Here is a 26,522-nt window from a genome sequence, read left to right as displayed (position 1 = left end):
ACCATAGGGAGTAGACTGTGAAAGAATGGAGAACCATGAGGAGCAATCAGAGGTAGAGCGCAGTTTGTGAGAAAGGTCGGAACCTAGAAGAGTATTCTGTGAGAAAGGTGGGGAGTGTAGGGAGAAGTCTGTAACCATATTGTGAGGGGGGAGTCTAAGAAAAATTAAAATGTCATTAAGTTTTTAAGAATATTAAAAGCTTAAAAAAGTACATTTGGAAATACCCCCCACACACCTTTCCTCTATACAAAAATAAAAAAACAATTAAGCCAATAAACATATTTGTTATCGTCACATCTGCAAAAAAAAGTCTGATCTATGAAAATATAAACATGTTTGCCAATGTACAGCACCATAGAATTAATGGTGCTATATAAATAAATAAATAATATTGCACAAACAATTATTGAAACCTCAAAATTAGTTTGTTTTTTTGGGGTTGCTGAACCTGGAGAGTCATTTTTACCAATGAACACAGTAAAAATTAAACCCAAAAATACAATGGTGGGATTTTTCACCATTTCACATCATTTGTATTTTTTTCAGTACATTATATGGTAAAATGAACAATGTCATTCAAAACTAAGACTCGTACGGCAAAAAAAGAAGCCGTCAAAAAGTAACAAAAAGTTGAAAATTGAAATTGCAAAAATGAAAATTGGCCATAGCCAAAAGAGGTTAAAAGGGGTTTTCCAAGGATCTAAAGTTATCACCTGTTTTTTTGGATAAGGGACACCTAATAATCTCAGGAACGGGGTCAGCAGAGCCCCGGCTGATTGGAGCAGAGGTCACAAATACACCACACATGGACCGTTCCTTTTCACATGGGACTTTTATTAATTCAGGTCATCAGTTGAGGCTTTTACAAAACATGGGGCACCAACTAACTTACATCGGGCCGTACTGCCCCCAATGGTTCACAGTGCCCCCTGCAGGACGTAACAGGACGTAATCCAGGTCCAACACCTATATAAATTACCACCACAAAATGTGCGGAGGAGGCGGAAGAATGGGAGGATGAGGAGGAGAGCCTGGCACACCACTCAGCTTTATTAATATAAATCGGTATGGCGGAGTGATTCCCAAACTTCATTGCGGTGGGTGTATAGGTGTGCAGGACGCCTGCAGGATGATCGCCAGAAATAAGCACCCCGATACCTATGGCTAAAAAGTCCAAAAGGAATCAGTCATACAAAAACAGCAGGGGTGGTCCCGCTCAGCCCCTCTACCCCAGGCATCATACAACGGTGAGCATTTTCCACAAGTCCCTGATTCAGACTCTCTAAGGAACACTTGAGAAGACCCTCAAAAAGCTGCCATACCATTATAGAGCCATTTTTTCCTATCGGCCATTCCTGGTATCGAGGATCTGACCCATTACCTTGAATGCTGTAATACCACACACTGCCTACGGACTGATGTGGCGCTGTTTCTCGGGAGGATCAGGCTATTTTTTTATACCGTATAACCCTCTTAATGCTGTTGCTCACCGGTGGCTCCTTGGACAGCTGAACACTAGACCCGCTCCGATAATGTGCATATAGAGGTATGGTGCGCTTCACGACCACAGCAGATGGATGCTAACAATTAGGTTATTTAGGTGATGAAACCTTGATTCATTATTGCTCTAGCTTTAAAAAAAATTAATGAATGACTACCTAGGTTTTACAGCCAGGAAGCGGTCTGCAAGGATATCTTAAAGCAGAACCCTGCGGCAACACTGTGGTCATTGATTTTCTTTACTCTGCAGATTTGTAGGGTTTTATGAGCAATACTATCCGACTCATCACCCCCTACCCCATACACATGCACGCTCGGTTTGGCCGAGTGTACAGAAGTTTACAACAGGGAAAGGCAAATGGAAAAACATGGCGGTGGCTGCTTATCCCAGCTGAGAAAAGAAGGATTGGATAGCAAAATTCAACCTGCCTGATCCTTCTTTTCTCCGGAGGAGAGTCGGGCCGCCCATATACACATCAGATTGTCCTCCGCTCCCGCATCGGGCCAGCTCAGTTGACTATTCCCTAATGTGTATGAAGGCACTGACTCCGAGCCCTAGGACACCACCAAATCGACATAATGGGGGGATAGTGGCGTACATGTAACTACCTGCAGATGATGGGGCTGAGCTGCGGTACCAAATGTACGTACAGATGGACCGCTGTAAAGGGGCTCAAACAAGCACGGTGCCCTCTTAGGCTACGTTCACATTTGCGTTGCGTCGGGCGCAGGTTCGGCGACGCATGCGTCATGCGCCCCTATATTTAACATGGGGGCGCATGGACATGCGTTGTCTTGCGTTTTGTGACGCATGCGTCATTTTTGGCGCAAGCGTCAGGGCGCAGAGGACGCTGCATGATGCAGTTTTTTTGCGCCAAAAAACATGCCAAAAATGGACGCATGCGTCACAAAACAATGCGTTTTGCATGCGTTGAGCGTTGCGTCACCGACGCAACGTCCAACAACGCAAATATTAACGTAGCCTTACTGCTGATTGTGGGGGTCAGATCACACACTGATGGACCACCCTGTATAGGAAAGAAATGTTTATTTCCAGAACACCAGAGTCGTACACAGGGTATACATTTCTACGGGCGACGTATACCACGGCTATAGATTGAGGGTGTATGTCATGGACAGATGCCCAGGACGCAAGCAAAATAAAACACAAAAAGTGATTGAGCCCATGTTGTGCGGGCAGAGGGGATACCTCCATGAACCACATTTGGACACTATCGGTTTTGAGGTGGGGTCAGGCTTTAAAGGGAGTGTTCAACGTTCTGAAAAACAAAGGTGCCACTCTTATCCAAGGGCAATACAGCTCAGCTCCATATACCGCACACAGCCTACGGGAAGGAGTGGCACCGTTTCCCATCCTGGACAATTCCTTTAAGGATAAGCAGCCGTTACTTTTGCGCCCGTTTCCTATATAGGACTGGGCTCAGCTGTTTTCTTCCCCTATAGGCTCTACGCCATACAGGTCTACTACGAAGATCACGGAAAACATCCGTACTATCACATGATTATGACGTGGCTACATGGTAATGTCGTGATTACTGAAAATACCAACAAAAAAGACAGAACAGGTTACAGTCAGTGGTAATTATACGATTTGGCTCGGGCCGGGGTGAGAACGGCATGTGGTGCCCGTGCGGAGGAATCATTGGCAGTGGCCGTGTACAATTTCGGCTCTGTGATGTTCTCTTCAGGCTTCTCATATAGCGTTCGGACCTGGCGATTTCCTTGGCGCTTTCGTCATGTGCCACCCGCTTGGAAGTGAGGTTTTTCTTGCCACAAAACACTTTACGTATTTGGCTCTCGGAAGAAATTGACTCTTCTTGAGATGTCACCAATAGGTGGCGCCACGGAGAGTTTTCAGGAGGACAACCGATTACAAGCCCATCGGGCCCCGTCATGTGAGCGGTTGTTCTACCTACACTCTCAGTACCGGGATGTGGTCACACAGTTGGGCGTTACACTTGCCATGCTTTAGGTTGGTGAACTCTGCCCATGGCCACAACGGGAAGTACAAAGGGCACGTCAATCTATCATCTAGTATCATGGAGTGTAGCTGGTGTGAGCCGCCCATCTTCTTGGTGGCTTTATGGTTTGCCCACTTCTCCTGCCCAGAGGTTGGGTCACTTGTGGGAGCAGTCTTACCTGGTGGCCGCCATAGCTTTCGCCACACACCAAAAAGATACATATAAAACACCAATAACAATAGTTTTTTGTGCAAAGTAAGTTCTCTCTGGTGCCAAGCGGTATTGGGGGCACACGTGGCTCCCCCTGTGATATGGGTGGATACAAGTGCTCCCTGTGGAGACGGGCACAGACGGATACTTGTGGCTGCCGTCAGCTTCTTTATAGTAATGTGTCCATGCTCTCTTCATTATAACTACTACAATGTTCAATCACTTTCCTGGAAAAATCCAAAAAGATAAGATATGAGATGGACATGAGAGTACGGATACTGCAGCATCAGACTCATTTACCCCTTCATGACGAGCGTCTATAATACTTGGTACAGCCCTTCTGGCTGTTGTGACCTGCTGTGAATGTGATCCATAACCAGATACTGCAGCGTTCCTGAGGAGTCTTAGGGTATAGCTCATGGCCATTGGCCTCTGGGACACTAAGATCATTGGATTGTTCAAAATGTTAAGAGAAGAGCCGATTGCCACGCATAAACAAGGAAGACTATACAAAAGATAGGAAGGCAGTGAGTTTCTAGAGGAAGCAGAGTTCACATATTAACACTGGCTACACGGCCTGGACGTGGAAAAAAAAGGAAGCGGTCACCGGCTGCCACCAAAATCCTGAGGATGCCGGTGGTCAAAAAGCCTCAAATTGCTCTAAAAGACCTGCAGCAAGATATGGGGTCAGCAGGTATGGTGGCACCTACAGTGAAGCATGACGGGGGCTCAGTGATGTCTACCCTGAAGCAGGGTAGGGGCTCGGTGATGCCTAGAGTGACCTAGCTCGTTGGCTTAATGATGCCTACAGTGAGGCATGGGAGGGGGCTCGGTGAGGTCTACTTTTAAGCATGGCGGGGGGATCAGTGATGCCTACAGTGAAGTAGTGCGATAGCTCACAGATGCCTACAATGGAGCAGTGCGGTGGCTCACAGATGCCTACAGTGAAGAAGTTTGGTGGCTCAGTGATATCTACAGTGAAGCAGTGCGGTGGCTGGGAGATGTCTACAGTAAAGCATGACGGGGGCTCGGTGATGTCTACATTGAAGAGTGACGAGGGCTCAGTGATATCTACAGTGAAGAATGACGGGGCCTCGGTGATGTCTACAGTGAAGCATGACGAGGGCTCGGTTATGTCTACAGTGAAGTATGACGGGGGCTTGCTGATGTCTACAGTGAAGCATGACGGGGGGGGGGGGGGGCTTGATGAGGTCTTCAGTGAAGCATGACGGGGGCTTGATGATGTCCACAGTGAAGCATGACGGGGGCTCAGTGATGTCTACACTGAAGCATGACGGGGGGCTTGATGATGTCTACAGTGAAGAATGACGGGGGCTCTATGATGTCTATAGTGAAGCGTGACGAGGGCTCGCTGATGTCTACAGTGGAGAATGATGGGGGTCGGTGATGTCTACTGTGAAGAATGGTGGGGGCTCGGTGATGTCTACAGTGAAGAATGACGGGGGCTCGGTAATGTCTACAGTGAAGTATGACGGGGGCTCAGTGATGTCTACACTGAAGCATGATGGGGGCTTGATGATGTCTACAGTAAAGCATGACAGGGGCTCTATGATGTCTATAGTGAAGCATAGCGGGGGCTCGGTAATAGCTACAGTGAAGCATGGCAGGGGCTTGGTAATGGCTACAGTGAAGCATAGCGGGGGCTCGGTAATGGCTACAGTGAAGCATAGCGGGGGGCTCGGTAATGGCTACAGTGAAGCATAGCGGGGGCTCGGTAATGGCTACAGTGAAGCATAGCGGGGGCTTGGTAATGGCTATAGTGAATCATAGCGGGGGGCTCGGTAATGGCTACAGTGGAGCATAGCAGGGGCTCAGTAAAGGCTACAGTGAAGCATTTTGGGGGGCTCGATGATACCTACAGTGAATTAGAGCATTGGCTTAGTGATGCCAACAGTGAAACAGCAGTGGCTCAGTGATGCCTACAGTGATGTATGGTGGTGGCTCAGTGATACGAACAATGAAGTAGTGGGATGGCTTGGTGATTTCTATACTGAAGCAGTGTGATGGCTCTGTGATACCTTTAGTGAAGTAGTTTGGATGCCTAGTTATGCCTACAGTGGAGAATGATGGTGGCTCAGTGATATCTACAATGAAGCAGTGCGGTGGCTCAGTGATAGCTACAAAGAAGCATGGTGGTGGCTCAGTGATACCTGCAGTGAAGCAGTGCAGTGGCTCAGTGATATCTACAGTGAAACATGGTGGTGGCTCAGTGATACCTGCAGTGAAGCAGTGCAGTGGCTCAGTGATATCTACAGTGAAACATGGTGGTGGCTCAGTGATACCTACAGTGAAACAGTGCAGTGGCTCAGTGATACCTACAATGAAGCATGGTGGTGGCTCAGTGATACCTACAGTGAAGCAGGGTGGTGGCTCAGTGATACCTACGGTGAATGTACATTGTTCTGGTTTAATTGGTTTATTACAAATAGCAGAAAGTAATCAAGCAAATTTGTCATTCCTGGGTCACTTTCTGCGGTAATCATGTGCCGTACACCGTTCACATCACCACTGCGCCTCACCTCAGCCAATCACTGGTCTTGGCAGTGATGCCAGCATGTATGTCATGTAACTGTCGAGTCCTATGACTGGATGCAAAGGAGACGCGAATTATGCAGGGCACGTGAATACTGTAGGACGCAAGCAGAGACTGGTGGGGACTACTGGAGCAACGGGGATTGAACAGCTTACTCTCGTCTAAATTTTTACAAAACACTGAAAAATCCCCTAGAACACCCATTTAAAGGGGTTGTCCATGACCACAACAACATGCCTGCTTACTTTCAGAAACAGCACCACCCCTAACCACGGGTTGAGTCTGGAGCTGCAGCACAGCTTCATTCCATTCAATGGTGCTAAAGTTGCCATGCTCAACACAATGGCACCATTTCTAAAAAAAAAGTAGCCATATTTTCCTAATTCTGGACAAGCCCTTTAGCTCCGTTCTGACACCTGAGCCCACTGTGGCAGGATACTGAGGCTGTGGTGTGAATACCTCGCCATATCCTTGGTTTCTTGTCGCGTAGTGGTCATCTTGAGCACATCTAATAGCAGAGGAAGTCCTCCTTCCTTGATCAATAGGGGGCAGTACTTGTCCGCTAATGGGGGAGGGAAATAGGACAAATGTATTCCAAACATGACTGTATGATACCAGACATTGTACTGACCCCAATGTAAGAGGATGGGCTACTTACAATACACCGACACCAGATTGTACAGGGCCCACGTCGCCCAGTGCTGGCTTACAGGAGACACGCGCTGCGGCAAAAGACGGAGAATTGGCTCAAACGACCTTGAAAAATAGACACAAGGACGACACAAATCATTACACATAATTCAGGTGAATTCTGGGGGTATTATAAGTGGGCAACAATCCATCATACGGAAACGGAGAGCCAATGTGCCGCGCCTCGCTGCATCAATCAGCACCAAGTAAACATCTATTATATAAGGAAATGCGATTCTGCCTAATATAATGTTATTATGGGAGTCGCTCCCTGCTGTGTGTCAGTGAAAGGACCTATGAAGACAATCCCTATCCATATGCTCTAAGCTCCTGTGCCGGCTCTATACCCGACATGTGCTGTACAATGGCAGAAGTTAGGAAGGGATTAAATGATGAAATTCTGGTTACCTGCAGCCACCACTAGGGGGAGCTTGCTGTACACTGCTTAGTATGTAAGGGTATGCAGTAAGCTCCCCCTAGTGGTGGCTGAAGGTAACCAGAATTTGAACACTATATCTATGGGAATTTTCTGCTATGTATACATGCTATGTAAAGTAATAAAGGGACCAATTTATTGACTTTTTAAGTGGCTCTAAATGAAGACAGTAAGGTAGAGAATAGTGCTATATAGAAGAGGGGGATTGTAGTACAAGACATATTAATGGTGACTCTGACCGGTAGTTAATGTTTCTTCGGGAGCTTATGTCCCAGCTCTGAATGGCTCTCCACATGCGTTCCTCCACCTCCTGGCGCGTGGGTTCGGAAATGAACCAAGCCTCAGGACCATCAAACATGATGTGTGACAGCACCCCGCAGGCATTGTAGGAGACTTCAATCCCATCAGCTTTGCTTTCCAGGAGATTGCTGATGGCAGGAGAAAAGCACAAGGTAATGCGGGACACAACCAGTATCACAGGCCCATACGACCAAGGCAAAGGCCCATACCTGAAAACCGTGATGAACTGTGGCGTCATCAGCTGTGGACGGAGCTCCCGCACCTCCGCCACGTTCCCCAGAAGTCCCAGCATGTTACGATGCAGTTCCTGCTTCTCCGGGAATTCCTGTGGGCGGCAAAGAAACGCGTGGTAAAGGCTGAGGCCCAATAATGGCCGCAATGGAGGAGGGGGAACGCTTACTCGTAGACAGTCAAGAAAGAGCTTCATGCCACCGTAATTCAGGAACATCTCGCAGTTATCAGGAGTCTCGTCTGTGATGTTCCAGAGGGCACTCCAGGAGAACTCCATCACCTGGTCACACTGAGAAAGAAGACCAGGGAATCAAGCCGTTCTTACATACTAGCACCGGCCTCACCCTTTATTAAAGGGATGTGAAGTGATGATCTATCCCCAGGACATGCCATCACTTTATTATCATGGAGGGGGTCCGTAGTCTGGGACCCGAGACAGCGTTCACTTCTCAGCTTTCGCTGCCGTGTGGGGGGCTGCAGCCGGCCCCATTAAACCCTTAACGAGGCACAGGTTTGGGTGGCTCGTTAAGGGTTTAACTTTTTGTATTTTTCCGGGACTTATTGGGGGTTCGTGTTTTGCGGGACAAGTTGTAGTTTCGTATGACACTATTTATTTTGACAAATAATGGGTTTTGAAATCAAGAAACTAAAGTCAACCTGTTGAAATGGTGAAAGAAATAGCAATCCCAATTTTATTTTGGGGGGGGGGATGGGGTTTTTCTTATAGCATCCTTTGTATGGTAAAAAAATAACATGTGAACATGATTCCCCGCTCTGTGCGATTACGGCGATACCAAAACCTGCTTAGTTTTTTGGGTTTTTTTAAACTATATTAGTAAATTTGAACTTTGATCAAGAAAATAAAGATAAAATAAACCTTTGGTTTGTGTTGTCATTTTCCACAAGCCACAGTTTTAAAATTTTTCAGCCCACGGAGCTGTATGAGGGCTAGCTTTTTTGTGTAGAATTTATTGGTATAATTTGGGTTGTGTGACATTTTTTCATTGCTTTTTATTACATTTTTAAGAAGCAGTGTGGAGAACAGAAAGTCTGGCGTTACGATTTTATTTGATTAAACAGCAGGAATCCTTGCAAGCGCCGAGCGCTGATTTTAGAAGCAGGTGTTGGCTGTATAACACGGCTCCCGAACCAAGCCGATACACCCGCACCCTCCTCGTGATGTAATAGTAAGTCACTGAGCGAGAAGGGGTTAAAGGGCTACAATTCCCTACACAGCGGGTGGTATAAACACTGAAATGCAGATCCACTTTTGCCCATGGGCTGGGTTCAGTAGTGCAGCTCAGGAATGGAAGTGAGCCGCTGTGCTAGACCGAGTCTATGGAAAGAGAGGTGCACTTTGTTTTGGGGGGCTGGAGGTGCTTTATAATTAACCAGAGGACAACAGAATCCATGCTACTTACTGTCCTGTCCTGCAGCTTCTTCTGAATCAGTTTCAACATAGTCTATAAAAATAAAGGAAAGCGTTTAATGTAGAGACCAAAAGGAAATTTACCGGAGGAAATCCGTTTTCAATGTTCCTCACTCACCATGACAAAGCCCATCTTCCCTACCGCCTCCTTGTGGTCATTGTCCACCTGGCAGACGAGCGCATTGCAGAGGTGAACTGCAATCCTCTGGATAGACTCATCTTGCCGGGTCGGGATGAGGATGTTCAGCAGCAGCTCATTAACCCTCTGGTACTGGAACTCGAGCTCCTCGGGGATGCCGAAGTTACACAGCGTCAGGCAGCAGTTCCTCTGCACCTGAAGCAAGTTTTCAATTCAGTAGCAGGAAATAAAGTAATACGAGGGCAAGATGTGAACACAGCCTGTACCTACACAGTTGAGGAAAATAAGCTGCAGTGTAGGCTGTGTTCACACAATGCAAAAAAAAAGACATAGGAGGCCAAAACAACGATTATTTTTTATTTCGGAATGTTGGGAACCCACTCCCATCATGGAAGAGAACCTGGTCACAGATACCGTTTTAACCCAGGATAGCAGTCTGTCACTTTTAGATTTGATCACCGTCCTGTAACTCATATTATTAATATATGTAGTTAAAGTGAAGGTCAAGAACAAGAAAGACAAGTCGAGCAGAATTTTTCTGGAATATTTTCTGATGTAAATTTCCCCCATACGCAACACCTGCCATGAATAATTTTTCTTTAGAAAGGAGTTTTCAGGGTTTTTATAAAAGTTGCGATAGAACAGGGAAAGCTATATAAAATAGAGAAAGAGCCATCACATATGCACTGAACCTATTATACAGGGGTTGGACAAAATAATAGAATTACCTAACGTTTAGGCATCATAATCTTCGAACATGTTATATACATGCAAACCGTGACATATGGTAATGTTTTGAAGTTGATTATTTGTGTTATGTGATATGTGTATGTAAATTAACTGTTTGTTTTGCATAATTGTAAGAACATTGATGAGAACCTGATACCAATGGCAGACCTCTCGGATTTTCAAAGAGGCCAAATTGTTGGTGCTCGTATGGCAGGCACTAGTGTAACAGAAAGTGCCCGAATGCTTGGCGTGTCAAGAGGTACTGTCTCCAAAGTAGTGACTGCGTTTGAAAGAGAAGGAAAAATGTATGCAGCAAAGCACAGGTCCGGCCGAAAGTCAAAGTTGACTGAGAGAGATCGTCGGACTCTAAAGCGAATTGTGAGAGAGGATCGCAAGACCACGGCTCCGCAAATCACTGCTAAGCTCAATGAACACCTACAGAACCCAGTTTCCACGAAAACTGTTTGTCGGGAGCTGCACAAATCTGGATTCCTCAACGTATGCGCTGTATTATGTGCACAATAACAAATACAAATGTGTATATTGTATCACTTTATTTTATGGTTAATAAACGAATTTAAAACAAATCTGGATTCCACGGAAGAGCTGCAATAAGAAAACCACTGCTCTCAATGGCAAATGTTTCCAAGTGTTTAGAGTGGTGTAGAATCCTCCAGAATTGGTCCCTCGAGCAGTGGAAACATGTGATATTCTGAGACGAATCATCGTTTACCCTATTTCCGACCTCCGGTCTAGTGTACGTTTGGAGACAGCCGAAAGAAGCATTCCATCCAGACTGCCTTCTCCCAACCGTAAAACATGGTGGAGGTTCTGTGATGATCTGGGGTGCTATGTCATGGAGATCCGCCGGGCCAATGATATCCCTTCATGGAAGAATTAACAGCCGAGATTATTTAGGCATTTTGGGCAACCAAGTGCATCCAATGGTTCAAGCACTGTTCCCGGAGGGGAACGCCATCTTTCAGGATGATGATGCACCAATTCATACAGCTAGAATCGTTAAAGCATGGCACGAGGAACATTCTAATGAAGTTGAGCATCTCATCTGGCCCCCACAATCCCCAAACCTCAACATTATTGAGCATTTATGGTCGATTTTAGAGATTCAAGTTAGACGTCGATTTCTGCTGCCATCGTCGCTCAAAGAACTGGAGGGTGTTTTAACTGCAGAATAGGCTAAAATTCCTTTGGAAACAATTCAAACCTTGTATGAATCCATACCTCGGAGAATTGAGGCTGTAATCGCCGCAAAAGGTGGACCTACACCATATTAAACTAACTTTTGCTGATGTTTTCAAGTGTTTCCATTATTTGGTCCAACCCCTGTATATGTGATGAATCCCCCCCCCCTGCAGCTATGGCAGTGACGACACCTAATCCATCAATCACTTGCATGTTCGGCACAAGATGGCTGAGAACGGTAATTGGCTGCAGCGGTCACATGAATGATGAATAATACATGGGACGTCATCTCAACTGTGATGTGGTTATAAATCAACTGAGAGGAGCTCAGAAAAAGACAGAAAACAATGAGATACTCTCCTGTAAGGGTGTGAGCTCAATGATGAATTCTCTGTTAACTCATTCTGCAGCCAAAAGCACAGTACTGAGGCTATGGCCATTGTCACACGTTCAGTAATTTACATCAGTATTTGTAGCCAAAACCAGGAGTGGGTGATAAATGCAGAAGTGGTGACGTGTCTCTATTATACTTTTCCTCTGATTGCTCCACTCCTGGTTTTGGCTACAAATACTGATGTACAATACTGACCAAATACTGAACGTGTGAACGTGAAACGATGCAACATTTTTAACTAAACATCCAAAAAATAATATGATCTATTATGTACATGCCCTCAAAAGTAGACAAAATGTGTAAAGAAGACCTGTGACTTCCTTAAAAAAATAAAATCCCTGCACTCCCCTGATTCTGTTGTTTTGCTTTTCGTCAATGCATCACAGAGCTATTCACACTTGTTTCTTCTGGAGCTTAGTATGTGAAATCTCTGCTTCCCAGTCCAACTGGGCGTGTCATCGGAGTCCTCTCTGGGGGGCGTGCACGTTCCTCACAGACGCTGCCAATCACAGCTCAGCAGCTGATGTATCAGTCTCACACGCAGCTGTGCTGTGATTAGCAGAATTTTGGACCATGCACGCCCCCAGGGAAGACTCTGAACAAACGCCCAGTTGGACTGCAAAACAGATTTCACATACTGCTCTCCAGAAGAAACAAAAGTGATTGTCTATACAATGGAGTGACACGGCGAAACACAGAAAAAGAGGCAGAATCAGGGGGGCTCAGGGATTTTTTACAAAGTATGTAACTCTAATTTTTTGAGCAAGTGGCAAATCCTCTTTCACATCCATCGCTTTGTGCGTTCATCTTGTAGCACTGCCAGATATTATTACTGCAAATCAAGGTGGTAAAAAGAGAAATTATGTGTTTCCATGGTAACAGACTACAGACAAAACCTGTGTGTAGTCTGATGGTGTAGTTTTGTTTTAATTTGTGTAAAATGAGAAAGTAAAAAGCTTTGTAATAACGGAAACGACTTACTGTGACTTCTTGGTATGACTCCATGCCGTTCAGCACCACCTGGATAACCTGCCTCCGGAGCCGGACACTCTGCTCACTGCGGTAGTCCGCGTTAGTCAAGTAAAAGAGGGCTGCACTCCCGGTCACCTGAATAGTTTTATCGTACTTGTGACACTTCAGAGCTGCAATCACCAACTACAGAAGGAGGAGGACAATGGCTTCAGCATGTCAGCCCATACTACATACGGGGAGACCATATTGATGAGGGCATGGCATGCTGTGGAGCGGGTACCTGGAGGGCTCGCAAGTGCTGGTTGCATCTCTCTATACGGGCAATGTCAAACAGAAGGTTGATGGCACGGGAGGTTATCTCAGGACGTTGCTCTGTGTACGCTTCAATGGCATTCAGCACTTGCTCCTCATTCTTGTCTCCACTCACCTGTAAGAAACACAATTAAAGGCATTAAAGGGGTTGCTTCATGAGGACAATATGGTTGATAAGGGGGTGTGAATATGCTCTACAGCTCAGAACCCCTCCCCCTGTATTACCCTCAGCAGAGAGCCACTAATAGGTACCATGTAATACCCCATTTGTCCTGCAGAGGCCACTGCAAGAGAAATGCATGGCTGACAGTAACTTCCCCATCAATAAGATCATCTGATCACCGGTGATGCTTATAGCTGAAAAGATTCTTTGTGATGTAGACCTTACTTTGTAGGCTGGGATGTGTGTTAGGCGGCAGAGAGAGGTTTCAAAGAGACCCAGGAACTGTAACGGCCTCTTCAGAGATCGGAATGGGATGATACTGCTCTTACTGGGGTCAGTGCTGCAGGGAGACAAGACAAACTGATAACCATCTAAACAAGGAGATGTGAAGATATACATTTAAAGGGATTATCCAGCTTCTATCACTACTGTGATGCTGATGTAGCGTCTAATCAGTTGCGTGCCAGGCATATGCAGGTATCAAGAAAGTGCCATATTTTAACCTAAAGGACAGTTGCATAATTGCTGCCTAATGCGCGAGAAGTGGCAAGAGGTCAATGGACACCAGATTAATAGCACCTCTTACCTTCTAAGGTGGAAGCGACGTCTACCCCTTTAAGGCCCTTTAACACAGACTGATGATTGATATGAAAGTTGGCCTGTTTTTGTCTCACCTGGGAGGACCCAACTCATCATCCATCTTGGACATGGCACAGTTCTCCAGCATCACATGACCAGAAATGTCCAGAGAGACCAAGTCTTCAAGGCTCCGCACAAAGTAGCTCAGCACCTTGCGGGTAAGTTTGAACTTGTAGTAACTGGAAAGTCTGTCCCGGGAAATATCCAGGTGCCTAGAAAAGAGGCAGGTATGAGCACACATATCCAAGAAAAAAGATACTAGCATGGCTGCAAAAGAAGGGCAAAATGTTCAAGTGTGTGAACAGTGGTGAAAAAAAAAAATCACAAAAAGAGCCCTAGCTCATGTTGTCTAACTATAAGTGATGTAGGCACAGAGAGCACTGCTTCCTAGTCTCCAAGTGTAAACCATGTAGGCACAGAGAGCACTGCTTCCTAGTCTCCAAGTGTAAACCATGTAGGCACAGATAGCACTGCTTCCTAGTCTCCAAGTGTAAACCATGTAGGCACAGAGAGCACTGCTTCCTAGTCTCCAAGTGTAAACCATGTAGGCACAGAGAGCACTGCTTCCTAGTCTCCAAGTGTAAACCATGTAGGCACAGAGAGCACTGCTTCCTAGTCTCCAAGTGTAAACCATGTAGGCACAGATAGCACTGCTTCTCTGTGTCAAATTGAAAAGGATGTAAGCACAGATTGTACTGTTTCTCTGTCTCGAATTGTAAACAATGTTGGCACAGATAGTACTGCTTCCATCTCTAATTACAAATCATTTAGGAGCAGACAGTACTGCTTCACTATCTCTAATTGTAAACAATGTAAGCAGAGATACTACCGCTTCCCTGTCTCTGATTGTAAACCATGTAGGCACAGATAGCACTGCTTCCCTGTCTCTAGGTGTAAATCATGTAGGCACAGATTGCACTACTTCCCTGTTTCTAGGTGTGAGCCATGCAGGAACAGATAGTACGGCTTCCCTGTCTTTAGATGTAAATGATATAGAAACAGATAGTACTGCTTCTCTGTCGCAAATTGAAAAGGATATAAGCAAAGATTGTAACGTTTCCCTGTCTCTAATTGTAAACAATGTAGGCACAGATAATACTGCTTCCGTCACTAATTATTAATAATTTAGGAGCAGACAGTACTGCTTTACTATCTGTAATTGCAAACAATGTAGGCAGAGATAGTACCGCTTCCCTGTCTCTGATGGTGAACCATGTAGGCAGAGATTGTATTGCTTCCCAGTCTGTAATTGTTAATGATGTACGCACAGATAGTACTGCTTCCCCATCTCTATTTGTAAATTATGTATTTCCCATATATAAAGGTGCAGCCTTTCTGAAATAAGACCATTTCATCTATGATGGCTCCAACCTCCAAGTTACCTGAGTTTCTGCAGCTGCACAATGACTTGGATATGATCATCAGATAGGTCCATGTTGTACACGACTAGAGACACCAACGTGTTTTTCCACTGAGTCAGAAAGCTGATGTCATTCATCTGAATTCCTGACAGATTTAGAGCTTTCAGGCACATGAGGGGGCGCAGCATCATCTCCACATCCACCCCTTTGGTGATGGAGCCAAGGTTTAAGAAGCGCAGATTTTGGAAACCCTGGAAGGTGAAGTCCCGGGACAGGATCTGGCGGCTGGGGTTCACCAGACAGTCAGAGTCATCGTAGGGACCTAAGTGTTCCTCCTCAAAGAAGATGCTGCTGCAGCCAAACAGGCTCAGTGAGACCAGGGTGGACCGGAAATGCACCAGGGTCTGTAGACTCCGGGCCGTCAGCCTCTCACAGTTAGTAAGATACAGCTCAACTAGGTCCTGAGGAAATGGAAGAAAACCAGTGTAATAAAGTAACTAATAGGGCAGAGTATTCAGCCAGCAGCCACCTAACATTCATGAACAGAATTGGCAGAAATGACTGTTCCTACAAGACCCCCTTACCAACATATGAAGAACCGTCATATGCCGGCTCCCTGACCTGATGTAGGCTCACAAGCTGAGCCTGTACCTTTCCCTGGACATGACGGCAGATTTTATTAGCCATTATCTTCCTCTAACAGCCGTGGGTGAAGCGGAGCTCTACTTGTGGCTGTTAACCTGTTAAAGTGGGTATCCGGGACTTTGCAAAAATAAAAAAAATTACCTAAACACTGACAGGCAGGTAGTTGCAACTTCCCTGGCTGCTGTGCACAGCACCGTTCTTCCCCAAGACACAGCCATCACAGACCGCTCCTGCTGGGGATTCAGCTCCCTCTGCTGATGTGACGGGGCATGACTTCCGAGGTCATTCTGATTGACAGCCAACTCCCCAGTTAAGCAGTGGGGATCCAGCTGTCAATCAGGATGACCTCGGAAGTCCCGCCCCGCTGACAAAGCGGACCGGAAAAGAAGCCTCTGCTCGGTAGACGGGACGTCAGCGGACGCTTCTGAATCCCCCCAGCAGCGGTCTGTGATTGATCGCTCTGTGCCAGGGAAGAATGATGCCGTGCACAACAGGCAGCTAAGTTGCATTTTTATGTGAAGTCCCGGATAGCCCCTTTAAATGCTGCTGTCAACCTCTAACAGCAGCATGTAACATGCGCCAAAAGGGGCATACATCATTCCACGATCCCATCGGCGCACTCATGTCGTGATCCCCTAAGTGGACTAATAAATACAGTAAAAAGTGAAAAAAAGTGAAAAAAGTTTTTAAAAATATAGGGGAAAAAAAAACAACACTAATCATCAACTTTTTGCCCCATTAAAGAGCATGCTCACGACACCCGGGTTGGCACAGCACGCTCACGACACCCAAGTCGGCACGGCACGCTCACGACACCCGGGTTGGCACGGCACGCTCAGGACACCCGGGTTGCTAGAGCACGCTCACGACTCCCAGGTTGACACAGCACGCTCACGACTCCTGGCTTGCTAGAGCACGCTCACGACTCCCGGGTTGGCACAGCACGCTCACGACTCCCGGGTTGCTAGAGCACGCTCACGACTCCCGGGTTGGCACAGCACGCTCACGACTCCCGGGTTGGCACAGCACGCTCACGACTCCCGGGTTGCTAGAGCACGCTCACGACTCCCGGGTTGGCACAGCACGCTCACGACTCCCGGGTTGCTAGAGCATGCTCACAACTCCCGGGTTGGCACAGCACGCTCACGACTCCCGGGTTGGCACAGCACGCTCACGACTCCCGGGTTGGCACAGCACGCTCACGACTCCCGGGTTGGCACAGCACGCTCACGACTCCCGGGTTGCTAGAGCACGCTCACGACTCCCGGGTTGCTAGAGCACGCTCACGACTCCCGGGTTGCTAGAGCACGCTCACGACTCCCGGGTTGCTAGAGCACGCTCACGACTCCCGGGTTGCTAGAGCACGCTCACGACTCCCGGGTTGCTAGAGCACGCTCACGACTCCCGGGTTGCTAGAGCACGCTCACGACACCAGGGTTGCTAGAGCACGCTCACGACTCCCGGGTTGCTAGAGCACGCTTACGACTCCCGGGTTGGCACAGCACGCTCACGACTCCCGGGTTGGCACAGCACGCTCACGACTCCCGGGTTGCTAGAGCACGCTCACGACACCAGGGTTGCTAGAGCACGCTCACGACTCCCGGGTTGCTAGAGCACGCTCACGACACCAGGGTTGCTAGAGCACGCTCACGACTCCCGGGTTGCTAGAGCACGCTTACGACTCCCGGGTTGGCACAGCACGCTCACGACTCCCGGGTTGGCACAGCACGCTCACGACTCCTGGGTTGCTAGAGCACGCTCACGACACCAGGGTTGCTAGAGCACGCTCACGACTCCCGGGTTGCTAGAGCACGCTCACGACTCCCGGGTTGGCACAGCACGCTCACGACTCCCGGGTTGGCACAGCACGCTCACGACTCCCGGGTTGGCACAGCACGCTCACGACTCCCAGGTTGCTAGAGCACGCTCACGACTCCCGGGTTGCTAGAGCACGCTCACGACTCCCGGGTTGCTAGAGCACGCTCACGACTCCCGGGTTGGCACAGCACGCTCACGACTCCCGGGTTGGCCCAGCACGCTCACGACTCCCGGGTTGCTAGAGCACGCTCACGACTCCCGGGTTGCTAGAGCACGCTCACGACTCCCGGGTTGCTAGAGCACGCTCACGACTCCCGGGTTGCTAGAGCACGCTCACGACTCCCGGGTTGCTAGAGCACGCTCACGACTCCCGGGTTGGCACAGCACGCTCACGACTCCCGGGTTGGCACAGCACGCTCACGACTCCCGGGTTGGCACAGCACGCTCACGACTCCCAGGTTGCTAGAGCACGCTCACGACTCCCGGGTTGCTAGAGCACGCTCACGACTCCCGGGTTGCTAGAGCACGCTCACGACTCCCGGGTTGGCACAGCACGCTTACGACTCCCGGGTTGGCCCAGCACGCTCACGACTCCCGGGTTGGCACAGCACGCTCACGACTCCCGGGTTGCTAGAGCACGCTCACGACTCCCGGGTTGCTAGAGCACGCTCACGACTCCCGGGTTGGCACAGCACGCTCACGACTCCCGGGTTGGCACAGCACGCTCACGACTCCCGGGTTGGCACAGCACGCTCACGACTCCCGGGTTGGCACAGCACGCTCACGACTCCCGGGTTGCTAGAGCATGCTCACGACTCCCGGGTTGCTAGAGCACGCTCACGACTCCCGGGTTGCTAGAGCACGCTCACGACTCCCGGGTTGCTAGAGCACGCTCACGACTCCCGGGTTGCTAGAGCACGCTCACGACTCCCGGGTTGCTAGAGCACGCTCACGACTCCCGGGTTGCTAGAGCACGCTCACGACACCAGGGTTGCTAGAGCACGCTCACGACTCCCGGGTTGCTAGAGCACGCTCACGACTCCCGGGTTGCTAGAGCACGCTCACGACTCCCGGGTTGCTAGAGCACGCTCACGACACCAGGGTTGGTAGAGCACGCTCACGACTCCCGGGTTGCTAGAGCACGCTTACGACTCCCGGGTTGCTAGAGCACGCTCACGACTCCCGGGTTGCTAGAGCACGCTCACGACTCCCGGGTTGCTAGAGCACGCTCACGACTCCCGGGTTGCTAGAGCACGCTCACGACTCCCGGGTTGCTAGAGCACGCTCACGACTCCCGGGTTGCTAGAGCACGCTCACGACACCAGGGTTGCTAGAGCACGCTCACGACTCCCGGGTTGCTAGAGCACGCTTACGACTCCCGGGTTGGCACAGCACGCTCACGACTCCCGGGTTGGCACAGCACGCTCACGACTCCCGGGTTGCTAGAGCACGCTCACGACACCAGGGTTGCTAGAGCACGCTCACGACTCCCGGGTTGCTAGAGCACGCTCACGACACCAGGGTTGCTAGAGCACGCTCACGACTCCCGGGTTGCTAGAGCACGCTTACGACTCCCGGGTTGGCACAGCACGCTCACGACTCCCGGGTTGGCACAGCACGCTCACGACTCCTGGGTTGCTAGAGCACGCTCACGACACCAGGGTTGCTAGAGCACGCTCACGACTCCCGGGTTGCTAGAGCACGCTCACGACTCCCGGGTTGGCACAGCACGCTCACGACTCCCGGGTTGGCACAGCACGCTCACGACTCCCGGGTTGGCACAGCACGCTCACGACTCCCAGGTTGCTAGAGCACGCTCACGACTCCCGGGTTGCTAGAGCACGCTCACGACTCCCGGGTTGCTAGAGCACGCTCACGACTCCCGGGTTGGCACAGCACGCTCACGACTCCCGGGTTGGCCCAGCACGCTCACGACTCCCGGGTTGCTAGAGCACGCTCACGACTCCCGGGTTGCTAGAGCACGCTCACGACTCCCGGGTTGCTAGAGCACGCTCACGACTCCCGGGTTGCTAGAGCACGCTCACGACTCCCGGGTTGCTAGAGCACGCTCACGACTCCCGGGTTGGCACAGCACGCTCACGACTCCCGGGTTGGCACAGCACGCTCACGACTCCCGGGTTGGCACAGCACGCTCACGACTCCCAGGTTGCTAGAGCACGCTCACGACTCCCGGGTTGCTAGAGCACGCTCACGACTCCCGGGTTGCTAGAGCACGCTCACGACTCCCGGGTTGGCACAGCACGCTTACGACTCCCGGGTTGGCCCAGCACGCTCACGACTCCCGGGTTGGCACAGCACGCTCACGACTCCCGGGTTGCTAGAGCACGCTCACGACTCCCGGGTTGCTAGAGCACGCTCACGACTCCCGGGTTGGCACAGCACGCTCACGACTCCCGGGTTGGCACAGCACGCTCACGACTCCCGGGTTGGCACAGCACGCTCACGACTCCCGGGTTGGCACAGCACGCTCACGACTCCCGGGTTGCTAGAGCATGCTCACGACTCCCGGGTTGCTAGAGCACGCTCACGACTCCCGGGTTGCTAGAGCACGCTCACGACTCCCGGGTTGCTAGAGCACGCTCACGACTCCCGGGTTGCTAGAGCACGCTCACGACTCCCGGGTTGCTAGAGCACGCTCACGACTCCCGGGTTGCTAGAGCACGCTCACGACACCAGGGTTGCTAGAGCACGCTCACGACTCCCGGGTTGCTAGAGCACGCTCACGACTCCCGGGTTGCTAGAGCACGCTCACGACTCCCGGGTTGCTAGAGCACGCTCACGACACCAGGGTTGGTAGAGCACGCTCACGACTCCCGGGTTGCTAGAGCACGCTTACGACTCCCGGGTTGCTAGAGCACGCTCACGACTCCCGGGTTGCTAGAGCACGCTCACGACTCCCGGGTTAGTAGAGCATGCTCACAACTCCCGGGTTGCTAGAGCACGCTCACGACTCCCGGGTTGCTAGAGCACGCTCACGACTCCCGGGTTGCTAGAGCACGCTCACGACTCCCGGGTTGCTAGAGCACGCTCACGACTCCCGGGTTGCTAGAGCACACGTACGAGATCTCTATGCACAAAGCACACTCAGAACATCCCGGTTTGCAGGCCAAGAACACAAAACAAAGGCGTTTGATGCCATCCTTGGATCTAATGATTGTACAAATGAGAACGAAAAACTTTTGGCTTCTGTTGGAGGGTGTGGTAAGCATGTACAGAAACTACAAATGAGAAAAAAATGTTTACGATAAATACTTTAGGCCTTTCTCAGACAACAAAGAAAAAATAAAAAGGTGTAAAGTCTGTCCCCCCCACTGATCCTAACAATAGGGGGTGGCCCCTCCAGGGAAGCAGCCATGAATACCCAGTAAAGGTACCGTCACACTAAACGACTTTATAACGATATCGCTAGCGATCCGTGACGTTGCAGCGTCCTCGCTAGCGATATCGTTTAGTTTGACACGCAGCAGCGATCAGGATCCTGCTGTGATGTCGCTGGTCGCTGAATAAAGTCCAGAACTTTATTTGGTCGTTTGATCGCTGTGTATCGTTGTGTTTGACACCAAATGCAACGATACCAGCGATATTTTACACTGGTAACCAGGGTAAACATCGGGTAACTAAGCGCGGGGCCGCGCTTAGTAACCCGATGTTTACCCTGGTTACCAGCGTAAAATGTAAAAAAAACAAACAGCACATACTCACATTGCGTCCCCTGCAGTCTGCTTCCTCCTCTGACTCAGCGCCGCAAAGTGAAAGTGAAAGCAGCACAGCGGTGACGTCACCGCTCTGCTCTCACTGTACGGCGCTCAGTCAGTCAGGAAGTGGACGCAGGGGGACGTGAATGTAAGTATGTGCTGTTTGTTTTTTTTACATTTTACGCTGGTAACCAGGGTAAACATCGGGTTACTAAGCGCGGCCCTGCGCTTAGTTACCCGATGTTTACCCTGGTTACCAGGGGACCTCGGCATCGTTGATCGCTGGAGAGCGGTCTGTGTGACAGCTCTCCAGCGATCAAACAGCGACGCTGCAGCGATCGGCATCGTTGTCGTTATCGCTGCAGCGTCGCTTAATGTGACGGTACCTTAACTCCGATATACGGCAACGGCCGAGTAAGAACAGAAACCGAACACCATCGCCTGCAACCTCACTAACCTAAAGTTACAGCTCTCAGTGACAACAGCATTAATATGCAGACATACAAGCCAAACCAACGCGGGTCACACAATACAGGCGCACAGATTACCCCCGGATCAAATGATGCCCCTCACAAGAGTAATGTAAACCAATCCGCGCACTCACAGATCACATTTCCGAGCGGTGGAAGCGGTTTCCTGTATCTGAATCAAGGACATGGAGTAAATGCAAATAGTCCTGAGATAAGGACGCCCTTTGTCACCTGCCAATTTCTAAGACGCGAGAAAGACACAGATACGGCTGTGCTCACTTGTTTCGCGATGGCTTCCAGATCTTGATCCTGGACGATGTCCTCCCTTAGGTGCAGCCGCGTGAGTCTCGTGCTCTGCGGCTCTGAGAATAGAGTAAAGAAACTCTCGTGGGGCTCAAAACCGCTGTCTGCATTCACCAGCTCGATGTATCTGAAAAAAAAGAAAGGTCTCGGTCATACATGGGAAAAGTCACACACCAAGATTTAAAGGGGCTGTCCAGGTGTGAGATATTAATGACCTATCCGGAGAGTTCCATCAATCTGCTGTTTGTGTACATCCGGCCAGAACCAGAACAACGCAGCTCTGTACACTGTATAGTGGCCGATCTTGGGTACTGCAGCTCCTATTCACTTCAATGGGAGCAGAGTAGCACTTGCCGAAAACGGCCACAACATGCGCTGTTCTGGCTCCATACGCTCTGCACTTACGACAGCAGCAGGAGCTGCAAACAGATGATTGTTGGGGTGTTGGCTCCCCAATCTACGCATAGGTCATCAATAATTAAGTCCCGGACAACCCCTTTAAGGACATCTCGGAACTTAAGAGCTGCCAGTCCTACCTACATTCAATAGGCACAGCAATGGCCACTCCATTACTTACTCGTTGACTAGTCGGTCGCAGATCTCGCTGGGCAGGAAGATATCAGGATGTAGGCGGAGGATGTCGTTGTCTAAGAGGTAGCAGAGTGTCCCCCTTAAGTTTCGGAGGCAGAAGTCAGTAGAGATGGTCATGAGAGATTCTGGACTGTCTGTTGCCATCTTGCTGCGCTGATGTAAGGGAAAAGCCTGCTGGACAGAATGGGCACCAGGACGATGATGCCCTCCTCCAAGGTTAACTCTTCTGGGACATCAGGGTGCCGCTCTGTAGGTATAAAGCAAACCTTGTTAGGAGTGTGCAGCCAGCTGTATACTGGGTGTAGACACTTGTGCACTAAAGAGACCTTCTGGGTTAGTGGCAGTGTGACAAAGGTAATCCAAAAGACGACCTTCATAAAAGATATGGGGGAATACGGCTCGCCCCTTTCCTGGGTCTGCTACCTGGCAGATAGAACAAGTGCACAGATCCGGTCTATGGTGGTGCTATGATTCAAGACGATCACCGGAGGGAGGGAATCAAATAGATAATACAGGGGCTCTGTAGTTAGATTGCAAGCTCTGCTGGTGCAGGACACAATAATAAGCAGTAATCAGTCAGGGGCGGTAATGAGGAAGCGAGTGCTGCTGGCCGCCATCACTTCCCTTGTGTCACCAGTACGGCGCGATCGCTGCTCAGTGATGGATACATAAATGCATTCACGGTGCATGGTAACACTGGCTCCCGACTCCACTGCCCTGGCCGATGTACAATCTGCAGCCCCGGGTGAACAGGGGGACCATCAACCGGACGGGGAGAGAGCAGAGCAATCACGTAGATGAAGAGCAACGGCACTGCGCAATATAAAGCATCCGGACCCCCCCAGGATCAAAGGGGTCTGCAAGTCTTTGGTCCAATAACAGAGCAGCTACAAGGAAGATTCAGGCTCCCGCAGATTCGGTACTGCAACAATACATTCAGGATACAGCCTGCACTCCGCTCGTCCAATACTGGACCCCACTAGGGGCTGTTGGTCCTGCAATTCTCTAATGTGAAGCATAGAGGCTCCAGGCACAGTGACGCTGATCAAATCATCTGCAAACTGAAGGCGAAACCATCAGCAGCGCGTTATCACAGGTACAGCGGGAAATCACGCAGCTCATAAAACCGGGGAATTCTGAGAGACGGCGGCGACATTTCATATAGACACTGAGCTGAAAGGCAGGGAATTGCTTAAGTAGCGATTCCTCAGTAAAGACGTACAACATCCACAGAGCGGAGGACTGGTCTGCACCCAGGCTACACAACGCTGAGCTCTATCAGCGGCATCCAGGGGACATCAAAGGGAGGCGCGCTCTCAGGAGGCTTCATCTAACGCCCTCATATCACTCCAAAACCTGTGGTCATATTCATTGGTTGGCACCCAGCTTTTCCAACATCCTGAATGGCAAGATATGGAAATGAGGAAAAAAATCAATGCACCTCTTGCATACAACCTCTATGGTGCCTGTAATGATGGCAATATGGGAGGTCACACAGCTTTCCCAGATTCCTGAATGTCACAGCTGTCTACTTATGCAATGACATGAGAGTGGAGGAAGAATCCATCTAGGCAGATTTACCATTTAGGAGACCAGGAAAGATGAATGGCGGTGAGCTGAGAGACAGCCACTGTAGGACAGGTAAGGATTACCAGATTAGTGGTCACTCAGCTTTCCCAGACCGTCTACTTCCAGTGAGGATGGGGAGGTTTATCGATTCACATCCAGGCACATTTACCATTCAGGAAAGCTTCAATCATAGACATACAGGTAGTCACTCAGCTTTCCCACATTACGGAATGGCATATTTACCTATTTATATAGTGCTATGAGAGTGCAGGATGCATCAACGCACATACAGGTAGATTTGCCAGTCAGGAGTCTGGTAAAGCTGGGGACAAATGCTACAGCACTGGTCATATTGACTATTTTGGTTGTCATTCAGCTTTCCCAGACTTCTAAATGGAAAACCTGTCTACTCAGAGCAATGCTCCTTTGGGCAATTAACCCTTTAGGTGTTAGGAAATCTTCATGACAACCTCTGCAGACTCGGTAATAGTTGCTTTATTAGCTGTCACTCAGCTTTCCTAGACCTTTGAATATTTGTCTAGGGGTAAAGGGACTACATTGCTGCACATCTAGGCAGATTTACCATACAGGTGTTGGGAAAGCTGGCTGACAACTTCCTGTGGGTGCTCTAATCGTAACCATATTAGTTGTCACCCAGCTTTCCCAGACTACTGAATGCCAGATGCATCTTTTTATACAGAACTAGGAGAGTGAAGGCAACATCAATAATTTACTGCACAGGAGATGGGGTGACAACCTCTAAGGCACTTGTAATTGTGACTATAGTGGTTGTCACCCAGCTATCCTGGACTCCTGAATGACAAATTCACCAATATATACAGCACTACAAGTGTGAAGGACACATCAATAGTTTACCGTACATGTGTCAGGGGGTGACAACCTCTACATAACTGCTAATTCTGACTATGGTGGTTGTCACCCAGCTTTCCCAGACTCCATAATGACAAATTCACCTTTATACAGTACTGTAAGAGCGTAGGCTACATGAATAATTTACCGGTGCCGACAACCTCTGTGGGCACTTTAGTTGTAATAATATTACTTGTCACCCAGCTTTTCCAGACTCCTGAATGCCAGATGAACCTTCTTATACAGAAATATGAGAGTGAAGGCTACATGGATGATTCAATGTACAGGACTCGGGGGTGACAACCTGTACGTCACCGGTAATTCTGACTATAGTGGTTGTCACCGAGCTTTCCCAGGCTCCTGAATGTGAGACCCACACACTAATGTAGAGATATGGACGATATTACAGCAGGGGCCGATTTACCACTCAGGAGGCTGGGAGAGCTGGCTGACAACCTCAGCAGGACCGGTAATGGGGACCATATTGGTTGTCACCCAGCTTTTCCAGACTCCTGAATGCCAGATGAACCTTCTTATACAGAAATATGAGAGTGAAGGCTACATGGATGATTCAATGTACAGGACTCGGGGGTGACAACCTGTACGTCACTGGTAATTCTGACTATAGTGGTTGTCACCCAGCTTTCCCAGGCTCCTCAATGTGAGACCCACACACTAATGTAGAGATATGGACGATATTACAGCAGGGGCAGATTTACCACTCAGGAGGCTGGGAGAGCTGGCTGACAACCTCAGCAGGACCGTTAAAGGAGACCATATTGGTTGTCACCCAGCTTTCCTAGGAGAAGGAGTGACATCTGTGATCCTCCAGGCACAGGCAGAGAGGTGCAGCCCGGGGGCGATGATCATACAGGAGGACATGTCCTCACCATGTAACAGCAGTCCGGTGTGCCGCCGCGTCCTGTCCTCCTCCGCGGCCGGATCCCTCACAGAACCTGCTGTAAACCCTCCGGGGCTCCGAGATCCTCAGCTCCGGAGCCTCCCGCTCCGTTCCGGGCCGTCTTCACAGCCGATCCTCCTCCTCCTGCTCACAGGGCATCCTTCGGGCTCCGCTGTCAACAAATTCTGACGTCACTTCCGTTTTGCCCCCATAGCAACCGGACCGCTTGTGCCTGTCCAGTCTCCCCCCCGGAAACTTGGAAATAAGCACTTAAGTTCCGCCTGAAAAAAAAATCTACAGTTAGAGGGGCAGCGAGGGCCTAGAGGTGGTCAGGGGCCCCCCAAAATATTATCTCAGCTCACCAGTATGTGGCTGATTCCATAGCACTGGAGGAC

The 26,522-nt window shown here is 49.6% G+C and overlaps 1 protein-coding gene across 1 annotated transcript; it reads right to left on the bottom strand.

The window, feature by feature from the left end:
• Nucleotides 1-813: 813 nt before the first annotated feature.
• On the bottom strand, nucleotides 814-26,307 carry ZER1 (zyg-11 related cell cycle regulator). Its single transcript, XM_077284369.1, has 16 exons — nucleotides 26,117-26,307; nucleotides 22,774-23,034; nucleotides 22,173-22,323; nucleotides 15,266-15,705; nucleotides 13,919-14,095; nucleotides 13,470-13,584; nucleotides 13,050-13,196; nucleotides 12,779-12,952; nucleotides 9,451-9,666; nucleotides 9,325-9,366; nucleotides 8,073-8,192; nucleotides 7,882-7,997; nucleotides 7,612-7,800; nucleotides 6,905-7,002; nucleotides 6,706-6,808; nucleotides 814-3,919 (listed from the first exon to the last, which is right to left on the bottom strand). Exons 2-16 carry the CDS (start codon nucleotides 22,929-22,931, stop codon nucleotides 3,862-3,864), a joined length of 2,304 nt encoding a protein of 767 aa, XP_077140484.1. The 5' UTR covers nucleotides 22,932-23,034; nucleotides 26,117-26,307; the 3' UTR covers nucleotides 814-3,861.
• Nucleotides 26,308-26,522: the final 215 nt, after the last annotated feature.

The sequence above is a fragment of the Ranitomeya variabilis genome, chromosome 2 (assembly GCF_051348905.1).
Source record: "Ranitomeya variabilis isolate aRanVar5 chromosome 2, aRanVar5.hap1, whole genome shotgun sequence".
NCBI lineage: Eukaryota > Metazoa > Chordata > Amphibia > Anura > Dendrobatidae > Ranitomeya > Ranitomeya variabilis.
Note: the sequence above shows the minus strand (reverse complement) of the source record. Positions and strands in the feature narration are given on the sequence as shown.